Source organism: Podarcis tiliguerta (assembly GCF_965153285.1).
Source record: "Podarcis tiliguerta genome assembly, chromosome: 8".
In the NCBI taxonomy this organism is placed as follows: Eukaryota; Metazoa; Chordata; class Lepidosauria; order Squamata; family Lacertidae; genus Podarcis; species Podarcis tiliguerta.
Window position 1 is genome coordinate 2,447,363 of NC_139541.1, and position 12,442 is coordinate 2,459,804.

The 12,442-nt window shown below is 44.9% G+C and overlaps 1 protein-coding gene across 1 annotated transcript; it reads left to right on the plus strand.

The window, feature by feature from the left end:
• The first annotated feature begins 488 nt into the window (after positions 1 to 488).
• Positions 489 to 9,588, plus strand: NEURL3 (neuralized E3 ubiquitin protein ligase 3). The gene is made up of 4 exons (XM_083454291.1): positions 489 to 774; positions 4,795 to 5,295; positions 5,667 to 5,720; positions 7,101 to 9,588. Exons 1-4 carry the CDS (start codon positions 747 to 749, stop codon positions 7,328 to 7,330), a joined length of 813 nt encoding a protein of 270 aa, XP_083310417.1. The 5' UTR covers positions 489 to 746; the 3' UTR covers positions 7,331 to 9,588.
• The last annotated feature ends 2,854 nt before the right edge of the window (positions 9,589 to 12,442 follow it).

Consider the following 12,442-nt stretch of genomic DNA (forward strand, 5'->3'; position numbering starts at 1 on the left):
TTTGCGGGGATTCGAACCTCCAACTTTCTGATCGGCAAGTCCTAGACTCTGTGGTTTAACCCACAGCGCCACACGCATCCTGTATCCCGTATTAAGAAGAGATAACATGCATAAGTGCATTTTATATGGGGAAATTGATTTCAAAAATGTGTGTATTTGTGAAATGTTCTGCACAGAAGCATATTTAGAGAAATTTGCACTAAAATGCTGGTGAACTGTCATAAAGACTTTTAAAAAATATATATTATGTGGAAATTTGGAGAACTGAATTTAATACTGGAAAAACGAGAAACTAAGAGAAACCGAAATTGTCATATTTGCCCACAGCTTTATACGAATGCTAAGTAATATTAAGATTTGACAATGGAAGCTAGCAAGTACACTGAAACAGTGCAAAGTAAATTGATTGGGTCAACAGGAAAGAGGAAAGGGTGGAGTCCTGCTAGCTTGGGCTGGAAGCCAGGGCTCAGAAGTCGGGGATGTGGTCCTGGGGGTGTGGCCCTGGCTCAAGTTACGTCCGCACACACAATATACTGGAAATCCCCCTAGCACAAAGCAAAGTGCATCTTGTGATAATGTGAAGGGAAACCGCACACAAGCCCCACACTTCCATGATTAATGTTTAACTCCCGGGAGTGCCCAGGCAACTCAGTAAGAACAGCTCGCGTCCCTGGCATGGCAACATAAACCCAGCGAGCAGCACCTGAGTCTTCAGCCTGAGGAACAGCAGCTGCTTCCTGGCAGTGATGGGTGCCTGCCTTCGCCCCTTGGAGGGTAAGAACTGGAAGGGCCCTGGGTGAAAATGCAAAGGTGCTTCTGGTGGGTCAAGGTCCCCTGCGCTGCAGAGTCAGGTGATGGAGGACCCATCAGCTCTGGGGCTGGTTTCACAGGGAGCATAACTGAAGAACTCTCCCGCAGCCCTTGCTGCTCATTATGCTCAAAGGCTATGGCTGAGGTCAGGATCTGTGTCAGGGAAAAGCTCTGGAAAATGTTCTCCTTTCCAGGCTGCAGTTCTGAAGGAAAATGTTCAAAAGAACAAGTGTGCCTCTGAATGTACACATCACTGTGTGCATCTCCCTCAGCACTGAGGAATTAATGTATGGAATTCACTGCCACAAGATGTGGTGGCAGCCACTGAACCACAGTGCTTTTTTAAAAAATGATGTTGGTTTATATATACAGTATTAGCAACTATGCCTTAATGTAACATTTTAATATGTAACTGGGTTTTTGTAATATTTTGTTTAAATTGTGTGTTGTTGTTTCAGTTTTCTGTATACTGCTTAGAGATAATTTAAATTTATTAAGTGGTAAAGGAATTAAATAATCAATCAATCATGTGTACTCCTTTATGTAAAGACATCTGAGCTGGCTGCTCCAAGCTCAGGCTGCATGCCCTTTTTGCAAATTTTCACCACTTTGAAACTAACCTAAGTTTTGCTGCCTGTGATTTCTGAATGCTGCATGGAAAAGCACATGAAACTGACCTTTGAAGAGTTTGTAAATAAGCCATTTTAAACTTACCAAATGTCTGGTCTTTTTCTATGTTAAGTCAAAGAGGGGACTTGGGAAGAAATGTTTTAAAGCTCTAACAGCTTATATTTCCACGCTTTGCTTTGCTGCAGGTTTTGTGTCTACTGGGGCTCTCTCACCCTGAAACCTGAATCTTGGCATCCAGGGAAATCTTTTATACATCATTTTTCCTCTCTCAATCAACATCTATTAAATGTTTATGGGGATGGTGTGTGGGTGGTTTTGGAGGTTGTTGTATGATAAAAATTCTCCAAAAGTCAGCAGTGAACAAAGCATGCCATTCATTGCTCCTCTGCCAAAATTTCTGCTTTGAATGGTCTCCAAGACCACATTTATTTTCTCATTGAAACTCGCGATAAGAACTTAATCATGAATCATGTTCTTTGAGTCTAGTGTAGCAGAGTGTTCTTGTAATGGAGAGCAGGGGCTTTGAGCTGCTGGGAAGCCTCTTGTTTGGACCTTACTTTAGGCATCAAGGGGGTTCTTGGTGGCCCCAGCAGGATGCGACCCACCACTGGGCACCAGCACCACAGCCTTTCCCCAGGCATTTTATGGCACGTGTTTGGCTGTTTCTTATTCACCACCAATTTATGGTTCGTTTTGGTTAACTAATTGTAGTGTTGACTTTGCTAATTTTTACGGGGCACGGTGATTTAAGGAAAAGATGAATAAATGGGTGCTTTGGGCTTTAAAAACCTCCTGGTAGTGTGCTATATGAGAGATTTTATGCATGAGTTGGATACAGAATGAGCTGTTGTTTAAGATTGTTGGTAAAGGGATGTTTTGTACATGAAGAGGATACTGATATCTACTTTGGGCTTTTATATGTGCTTGCTGTCAATTTCTGAGGTTGCAAGAGACACCATAGCTGACAGCAGCCTCTAAGAATCTTTAACCTCTGGCCAAAGTCGCTAAGTGTCCACCTCAGCCAAATTCACTCACAACCCAGCCCAACTCCTGGGTCTAATCTGCCTCTGACTCCCAAAGCTCCTCGGGTTATACTTCTGGCTGCTTGGACAGTTGAGTTGATTTTAGAAACCTGCTTGCACAGGCTGTTCTGGCAAGCCCTCCTTCGATAGGGAGCCACTGGCTCCCTTCTGATCTTCACCACTAAGGATGAATTTGCTTAATACTCAGGTCTCATCTATCGATTTTCACCCCAGTTTTCTGTGGTCTCCCAACAGTTAACTCCCAACTGACATTTCCAACTGGCAGCCAAGCAGAGTCTATTGTTTCACAGACCAATAAAGATGAATTTTCTTAACCCAGTCTCCTATAAATATTAAAAAAGCAATAATCTCCTCTCCCCACCTGTGAAACAGGCCTGCAACCCAGTAATAGCACAAGGTCTCAAACTTTTACATTTTCACCCAGACAAAGTAACGCCCCAGAAATCTTTTCCAAATCACAAAGCATAGACAGAGTGACATACACGCAGCATTTCCTCAGAGAGCCCAAGGTGGCTCACACTCGCCCTCCGAACACTCCATGAGGCGGACTGGCCTGAGAGATAGTGCCTGAGCCACATTCATGCAGCTTGCTTCATGATTAAGCGGGAATTTGAACCCTGCTCAACTTTTAGTTTTCTTTTAAAGAAATATTTTTACCAGATCCACTCTGGCTCTCCAAGATGATAACAAGTGAATTTACCGCACATGTCAATAAAACATAACTGGGTGCATTTCAGTGCACCCAGTGACCCTACCCCTATCAGAACAATAAAGGATTGTGGCGATGATGTTCTGATAACAGTAACCGCCAACTGCTCAAATGACATCCGGGGTCAGGGAATGAAAAAGAAGCTGTTTTCTTCATAAACTATAGCCCATTTTCACATACAGTTTAGCTCAAAAGCAAACCACCCTCATGAAGGTGGTTAGGCAGAGCAATAGTGGCGCAGGACCAATGAAACTTCACTCTAAATTGGTTGGATGGGTTTTATGTGTGAGGAGGCAAGCACAGGCTCATCAGATGAGGCTAGATGATCATGAAATTTATGCCTACGTGATTTTAGGGGTATACAAAGTTCAGGGGCTTTTTTCAGCCGGAACGTGCCAGAACTCAGTTTCGGCACCTCTCAGGTGGGCGCCATTGCCATTATAAGGGAACAAGGGAGGTGTTCATAGTGAGTTCCAGCACCTCTTTTTCTTAAAAAAAAAATAGCACTGACAAAGTTGATATCTAAGCTTGGAGCTTATTTATCTATACAAAATATTTCTGTACCACGATAGGCGGCAGAAGTTCAGCTGGGAGCCAGTTGTGGGGGTTTTGCACCCAGGGCCACCGCCCCCCAGCTGCGCCACTGCACACAGTTTACCAATGCCTGTGAATTAAATGCATTAACATTAACCTGAAACATTTGGAGTCCAGTTGTCCTATAGTAGCATATAATTGATCAACTTTTTGTACTTGATATATTTTGGCATAGCTGAATCCAGTTTAATAAACTGGAATATTTATGTTCTATATATACCTGATGTAAAACATCAGCGTCTATAGGGAAGTTATTTTTGCAAATGATATTTCTAGTTGCTTAAACAAAAAACCACAAACCTGCATATGGTTCAGTCATTAGAAGAACTGTTGCCTCTTGTAGCCTGAGGGGTTTCAGTTTCCTATGCAGGAGATGTTACTACCGTATGATAAATGGAAAGCAAACCCAACCAGGATCTGTTTGTGGCCTCAGCACATCTTGTCCTGCTAGTGGTGGTCTCATATTTTGCGGGATCTTGAGCAACATGCTAAGCGTGCTTCTTTGCAGTAGAGAAAGTCCGAGCAGAACATGGATGTCATTATTAAAAGCACAGTGTCTACGTAGCAGTAGGCACAGAATTCCGCTTCCTGAGAATCCTGCCATGATGACTGCGGAGATGAGTGGCGCTTCTCAGAATTCCTGTTAATGACGCCATGAGACCTTTTGCAAGGAAAGTGCATGCTAAACTGTAGCATGCACCCTTATAATTTTATTAATTATAATCATGGGGTCTCTTATTGTTAAGTTGTGGGTGAACAAATCAGACGACACAGCGATTCTTCAAACAGCTCTTGTTTATTCACAGGCCAGAACAGAACTGAAGGGTTCAGCCAGCCTGCTTATATAGAGCTCCACTAGAATGCAACAGTAACCATTTTCTGTAACTATCCAATCACTGAACGTCATTTTCAATCCCTTATTTGCATATGTGGACCTGAACTATCTACAGTATCCCCCTGCTGACCCAGGGTGAGAACTTCAGTACATAACACTTATGTCTCCCACAGGTCCAGATGTCGCAAGCCAGCCTCCCAGTGATCCCCTCTTTTTCCACCCTTACCTCAAAGGCTCCCAGGTCACTATGGACGAGTCCCACTGCATAGCGAGCAGAGCAGCCTCGTTCTGCAACGGCATTGTCTTCTCCAGCCGGCCGATTGAACTTTATGAGAAGGTGACTTTGAAAATCTTAAAGGAAGAGAGCAGGTGGTGTGGAGGCCTAAGGGTGGGCTTCACTTGGGAGGATCCGTCCCTCGTTGAGCCCAGTGTGCTGCCTCCGTATTCTTGCCCAGACCTGGTAAAGCAAGGGAAGTGTCGTGCTGCTGTCTTACCGGAAGAATATGAAGCGGAAGGCACCATTGTCAGCTTCTGGGTGGACAACCAAGGTTCTGTTTTCTGCAGCACCAATGAGAAGTCAGAAGGTTTCCTGGTGGTCGATGGCGTCTTGGTCACAAGGCCTCTCTGGGCTGTTGTGGACATCTATGGAAGGACCAAGGCAGTCCAGCTTTTGGGTAAGCAACTGAAGCATCTAAACTCAGTCGTGGGGGAATCTTGTTCAGCATGAGGGCCACATTCCCTCATAGGCAGCCTTCTGGGGACCACAGGCTGCTAATGAGTTGGACCAGAAGCAAAGAGTGGGTGGGGTAATAGTTGTGACTGTTTCCGTGCAGCAGCCTACATCTCAGCCATACAAAAGATCAAGATTTCTCTACCCACCCTTCTCTCCACCCAGGTACATTATCGCTGTTGAAATATGTTTTCCAGCTGGGGAAAGCCCTTGAGCAGGGTGTGTGGTGTGGCCTGGCAAGAAGGCCTGGGCTGTTGATGGGTGAAGGCTGCACTTGAGATGCAGCATCCTAAAGTCCCTCTCGTTCCCTTTCAGATCCCTCCAGTCTACCAACAAATGCTGATGGGCTCAGCCTTCTTCAACAGAGTGGTGAGTATCTGGAAAAGCTGTGAGTTGCCCTCAATTTCCTCTCATTATTTTCTTTTAGCCCAGGAAATCATCCCAGGGCACTTTGCTGCCCAGTGCAAATTTCACTTTTCTTGTTTTGTTTTTTTGTTTTGAAAAAAATTGGCTTCAATGGAGCTGTGATTTTGTATTTTATACTTTGTATTTTGTCTTATTGGTCCATTGACCATAATAAACATCTAACTGACAAAATAGATACTACAAAAAGACACCATACATTTTTGGTTTTTTCTCACAAGGGCACAGACCTTGCAGAGGCCACCTTTAGAATTCCCTATCACAGTGGTTCTCAACCTTTTTGAGTCCACGGCTCCCTTAACCAACCACATTCTTTCTGTGGCTCTGCTGTGGAAGCCGCTTACACGGGGGTTCCGTTACAGGGTGTGCATAAGTGGGAATTTGCCCATTCCGCCCTGCCCCTTGTCAGCACCCTCTTTGTCGTCCTTGTAAGTGGGAGCGCACTGCTCCGCAGGGCCAAGCTGACGCACTCCATATGGCAGCCGCAGCCTGCCTTTCCCCAAATCAACGTGCACATGATGGGGGGGGGGCCGAGTGGAGATGGGAAAATGAGATTAAAATCTGAAGTAGAAATACTATGTTATTGCAGGGAAGGAATAACACACATGCAGACATGGTCCTTCCCTGACACATTCTCCCTGTCCCCATAAAGCTGGGTGACTGTTAAAGATCAGGGGGGTTGGCTGGGGGGGGATGTGGAGAAGAAGAGGGGGGCGGGATGTTGGGGGTAGCAGGACAGGGAAACACAGAAGACACTCCTCACTTTCAGGGTTATTTTTGAATCCCTCCTTACAGAGCCCACACGCATCCAGGAACACAAACCATCAAGCTACTTTGCTATTTTCTTGCATTTCTCAAGCCCTCTGTGTAAAACTAAGGAACTGTTAGTTATTAAGCCGGGAAGGGTTTTGTTTGTGGCTAGGCTTCTTGTGCACAAAAAGAGGCTCCCATGGACATGTGCAGAGTGCCATTACCTCCCCCATTGGGTAGTCAGTGGCGGGAGAGCCGAGGTTCAGGCAGAGCTTGTTCTTCTGCTCATTTCTGGCTGCTGTCATTCTGATCACCCCCTGCTGTTGCTCATCTAGTACAGAGAGAAAAGTTGGTGAGTTCTCGGGACTCATTGTTTTTTTTAAAACATTGCAAACTGATGTGGAAACATGTCAAACTGAAGCTAAGCTTGCGAAACCAAAATTGACAGACTTGTCCATATTAAAGCCTGCTCACCCTTGTGGTTAAATAGCGTAAGTAGGAAGAAGAGAGTGCTGAAGAAGTATTTCTATGTTTCTTATTCCGTGTCTCTTGTATGAAATATTTGTGCATCTCCAGAGTCCACCTGTGGGGATTTCCATGCCTTTCCTGAGGAATGTGCTGTATGCTTCGGGCAAAAAGCCAACACGATGATGCTTCCTTGCTCTCATGCCAACTTCTGCTCCCACTGCTCACTGAAAATTTTCCATACCACCAGTCGCTGCCCATTGTGCCGGCAGGAAGTGAAGAAAATTATTCCCATCTCTGTTTTGGCAGAAGGAGAGAGCCCAGAAGCCTGGCCGGAATAAGCAAAGAATAGCCAGCCCCTGTGGTGACAAAAGTATGTACTATCAAAGCTCCTGAAATGTTTCAAATCTTGATGGGAACCCGCTGAGGTGGAGAAGACAAAGGCTGACTTTAAAGAGAGATGCACAACGAAGAGATCACTGTGGCAGAAAAGATGGGCTGCTGAGATCTTTCTCACTCTCTCCATGGCCTGAGAGGGAGGTGTATAAAAAGGACTCCGTAATAAGACACTTTAAAAAGCAGAGAACCATGGTGCTAGATTTAGAACAGTGACATCTAAATTCAACAGTAGGACTGAAACATGTTAAGGAGAAAGTGAGGGATCAAGCAGATGTTGAAAATATCCAAGCGGGGAGTGAAGACTGCGCTGGGAGCAAAGTGAAGAATACCCTTTATTAACCACCCATTTCAGCAGTAATTTTCTCTCCCAAGCAGTATCAGTGTTACAGTTTAACCAAAGCCATTGTAAACTGCTTTTCATGCAGACCTTAATCTTATCTCACGGCCATGCAAAAAGTGTTTGTCTTTTAGGCTGTTAGAGAGGAACAAGCAGATGGCAGGTAAGCCAAGGCAGGTGCAAAGTTTATGTCCATGGAGAGAGAGACTCTCCAAACAGGGCAAAATGGATGGAGTCTTCAAGGAGAAACACAGCTCTGTCATGAACTGAACAAATGATAGGAGTCAAAAGTGTTGGGAAGCTGGTTAGGAGATTCCACAAGGGGCAGGGTCACATGGGCAGTAGGAGGAGCATAAAGCAGCCTTCTGCCCTCCAGGTGTTTTGTAGTGCAATGCCCATCAAGCCAAGGGGTGGCTGGGGCAGGTGAGGGCTGTAGAGGGCACCAGGTTGGAGATGCCTTGCAGAATCCATTATATCAGCAGAGGAACAGGAAGCCCTGAATTCCCCAGGAGGCCTGAGAAGCCTGCTGTCTTTCCTGCTGTTTCGTGGAATGGGAAATTCCCTTTCCAGAAAGAGGCCCAAGACCTCATCATCCGAGTAGGAAAGACAGGGGTGATTCGGTTGTGCTTTGTTCATTTGAGATTAGTCTACCCATTTTGCCCCAGGAGAGACCATGGAAATAGCAAGGTTAATTCACCTTGTCGAGAGGAGCAGGGATGAGAGAACCACGTGGACAATGACTGTGGCTACAGGTTTCCAGGTTTTTTCTGCTCTTGTGCCTTTAACATGTTTGAAATGCAGAAAACCAGCAGGTTAAGCTTTTTCTTATTGATAAAAGAAATGATGGGCCAAACGTTTATTGTTGTTAGCCGCCCTGAGCCCAGCTTCGGCTGGGGAGGGCGGGATATAAATAAAAATTATTATTATATTATTATTATTTGCTAAATTTCTGTCAGCCTACTTTTATAGGCGGGGACACGGGTGGCACTGTGGTCTAAACCACTAAGCCTAGGGCTTGCTGATCAGAAGGTCGGCGGTTCGAATCCCCGCGACGGGGTGAGCTCCTGTTGCTCACCTAGCAGTTGGAAAGTACATCAAGTGCAAGTAGATAAATAGGTACCGCTCCGGCGGGAAGGTAAACGGTGTTTCCGTGCACTGCTCTAGTTCACCAGAAGTGGCTTAGTCATGCTGGCCACATGCTGTAGTCATGCTGTACGCCGGCTCCCTCCGCCAGTAAAGCGAGATGAGCACCGCAACCCCAGAGTCGGTCACGACTGGACCTAATGGTCAGGGGTCCCTTTACCTTTACTACTTTTATAGACAGGTATAGAACAAAGTCACCTCACCACCTTGTTCTTTCTTGTTGTTTTAAGCCTTACGTTCAGTGACAAGCCAAGGTGCCATCTTTTTAAACTATTAGTTTTGTCATCCAACTCTGTCCTTGAGACAATACATTAGGCCAACCGAAAGGTCACTAAATCCTGAAAACCCAGAAGCTTGCACAGGAACTCTTCATCAGGCTAGATGGGAGTGGTGGAGGGGAGAGTCCCGAGAGGCTGAAGAGAGAATACTTTGTTGGCCAACGGTGAGGCTGTGAAGCCTGCAAAGCAGGGAAAGGTAACACACTCCAGTGAGGCAGTTTGAGTGATCATGCAGGTATCAGACAATAACGAACAATGCTTGATTACCTGTCTGAAAATACAAGAAGTGCTTCACATCCAGGGCTATCTGCATCTGTTAGCTGCTATTATTCCGCAGGTACTACTGGTTTTCATCATTCCAATTTATGTATTTGTTTTTATATATTTTTCTATGCCTTTGTAAACTATTTTCCTTTATATAATAAAAACATTTTCTATAAAATTATGTGCATTTCTTTTGTTGTAGGTTGGTTCAACTGTGTGGGGAATAGTCTCATATTTATAGGCACAGGGGTTTTGTGCCAATCCAATTCAAAAATACATTCTGTACTGTACTGATTTAAAGAGACTAACAGAAAGAAGAGTCTCCTGCAACACAAGCAAAAGGTCCCTGTCATCCAGCATTCTTTTCCACTTATGCCCAGAGGTTTTGGGGAAGCCCCTAAGCTGGGCATAAAGACACATTTGTAGTAATTAACTTACGCCTTGTGGAAAGAATGTAGTAACTGGCTTAACATCCTGTTCATCAATGTTAAGTGAACCAGAGAAGTGTGTGTATGTGTGAGAGGGGGGGGGTATTAATCCACACCCCCTTTCTCTGTGTTTTAATTGTTGGAAGCTGCCTAGAGTGGCTGAGGCAAACCTCTCAGATGGGCAGCATGTTGTTGTTGTTGTTGTTGTTACTACCACCACCCCCATCTTGTCCCCCCCCATAAATCCATTAGTTTTCCCTAATAGGAAAATCTCCAACATTTGAGCTGCCCTTTTCAGCATCACCTACCCCAGGGGTCTGCAACCCACGGCTCCGGAGCCGCATGTGGCTCTTTTACACCTTTGCCGCGGCTCCGGGGCGGATACTAGCGAGGGGAGGAGGCGCATTGTGCGCCCCGACACTCCCCACTGTGGCGGGCGCTGTACTGGCTGTGACGTCGCATGGGGGCGGTGCGTGCGTTAGTCACGCACCGTCCCGACGTCACCTTCCCGCCCGCCCGGTACATTGTAAGGGGCATGTACGCTGGTCACTGTTTTGAAGGGGAGTGAAGAACACACACACAAAGGTAACTTGTTAATTTAACATTTATCTCTATGAGGAGGAGTAATTCTGAGGGGTCAAACAAAGAAATAATAAAAAAAAGTGACAAAAAAGTTATTTTTATAATGACGAGTTTTGCGGCTCCCAGTTTTTTTTTCTTCGGAAACGGGTCCAAGTGGCTCTTTTTGTCTTAAAGGTTGCAGACCCCTGACCTACCCAAACCTTTTTGAGAAGGCAGAGAAAAGCTCCATGCAATTGTTTCAAAATGCTGCCACCCACAGAGTTTATTGTTCTGTTCCTGTTAGGCTTTCAGCCCCCTCCTCTGGTTATTTCCACCACTGAATTTACAACACAGTGCTGACAGGGCCAGTTCTACTTCACCTGCAATCTGTCTCAAGCACTCTAGGCATGCCAGGTGACACTGGCACCTATATAAAATAAGGGACTGTTGGGGGCATTACACTTACACCAAGTATCACCTCCTGTTGGGTTGTCCATTAAACCCATCCTGATTATAGTCTTGGGAGGGGGTTGGGAAGAGAAGTGGGAGGCTTTTCATCAAAGCAACTGGGTGAAAGGGTGTGGAACCATAAACTGGCATAATGCTTGGCAGGCAGCTGTAGTCACAAAACAGGAAGTGGACATTTCATAACACTTACATAAACTTGAACACACAAAAAGCCTGAGCAAAGCAAGCCAGACTGTGAGGAATAAGATTAAATTGGAATAAACAAGGCCTCCTCATTAGCCCATTCACAAGGCATGTTGGTTGGGTTGAGGATCTTCTGGCCAAATCCAGAAAGCTCTACTTTGAGGGTCAGCTAGGGGCTTTGAGAACACAGACTCATTTGGTGCCAAGGGTATGTTTTTGTGAGCCAGCCCCACTGAAATTAACTGGAGATATGCTAATAAGCTCTTGCATATCTTCTATTCATTTTAGTGGGATTGGCTCACAATAAACCAGCCTGGAGATTGGGCCCCATTTATTTCACTTCTGTCCCTCCCTCCCTCCCTTCATAAAACGGATCATCCCAGCACAGGTTACAGCACACTAAAATACAGTCAGAACAGTAAAGAATGTAATTAGTGGGAAAGGGACATATTTGGTTTCACCATCTTGGGTACCCAAGGGCAAGGAGGAATCTGGAAAAACCCAACAGCATAACATTCTTCACAGGCAGCAATTTTACTTAAGAGCATAAAATGCAAAGGGTTGATGGTCCCATACTCTCCAAAGAATATGTGCACCTTTATTTAAAAGAAATCTCCCCTCACCTTCTGTTGCCACTTAAATTTCCCTGCCTAATAAATGCAGTGATTGTGGTAATCACAGTAATGCGTTTTGGAAGTCAGTGGAATTTGCCATGCATGCTTCCAACTCTGAAGCAACATGAGTCATCCAAGATTGTAAAAAGTTTATAAGGTGCCGTGCCAAGTTAAATAGAGCAATAATGAGAAAGCCATTAAAATGAGATCATTGAGATCTATGGGGACAGTAGAACAATCACATGAACTATGATCACATGAACCTTCTCAGTTCTCAGTATTGCATTAGAAATGTAGCCTGGTGCCAAGATGAGTGGAAAATTTCCTTAAACTCACATGCTTTGGTCCATTTCCGCCCTTGTTTCTACATATATAGAGGCCGGCACAAACCACGTTGACATAACATGAAACATCCAGATAAAGCAGAAGCGTGCTTTGCCGATTGGGTAACGAAGCAAGAGTGTGTGAACAGGCATAATGGGATTAGATAGGCATTCCTGTGAAACAGAAGGGCATTAGCCAGAGCAAAAGTGAAACTGCACACTAGAAAAATAAGGTCCTAGTGAAACAGAGAAGTCCATTTATCTATTGAGTTATAAAAATAGTTATATACCACTCTATCAAAGAAATAGATCGCAATGGTTTACAATGATAGAAAAACAAAGCCAATCAATAACACCATAAAAGGTTAAAAACAAAACTTTCCAAAACAGCAGCGGAGGTAGCAGCCTAGTCAGAGCCTCCCGCCTTCCATTAAGCTTTTAAGTTGTTTTTAGTC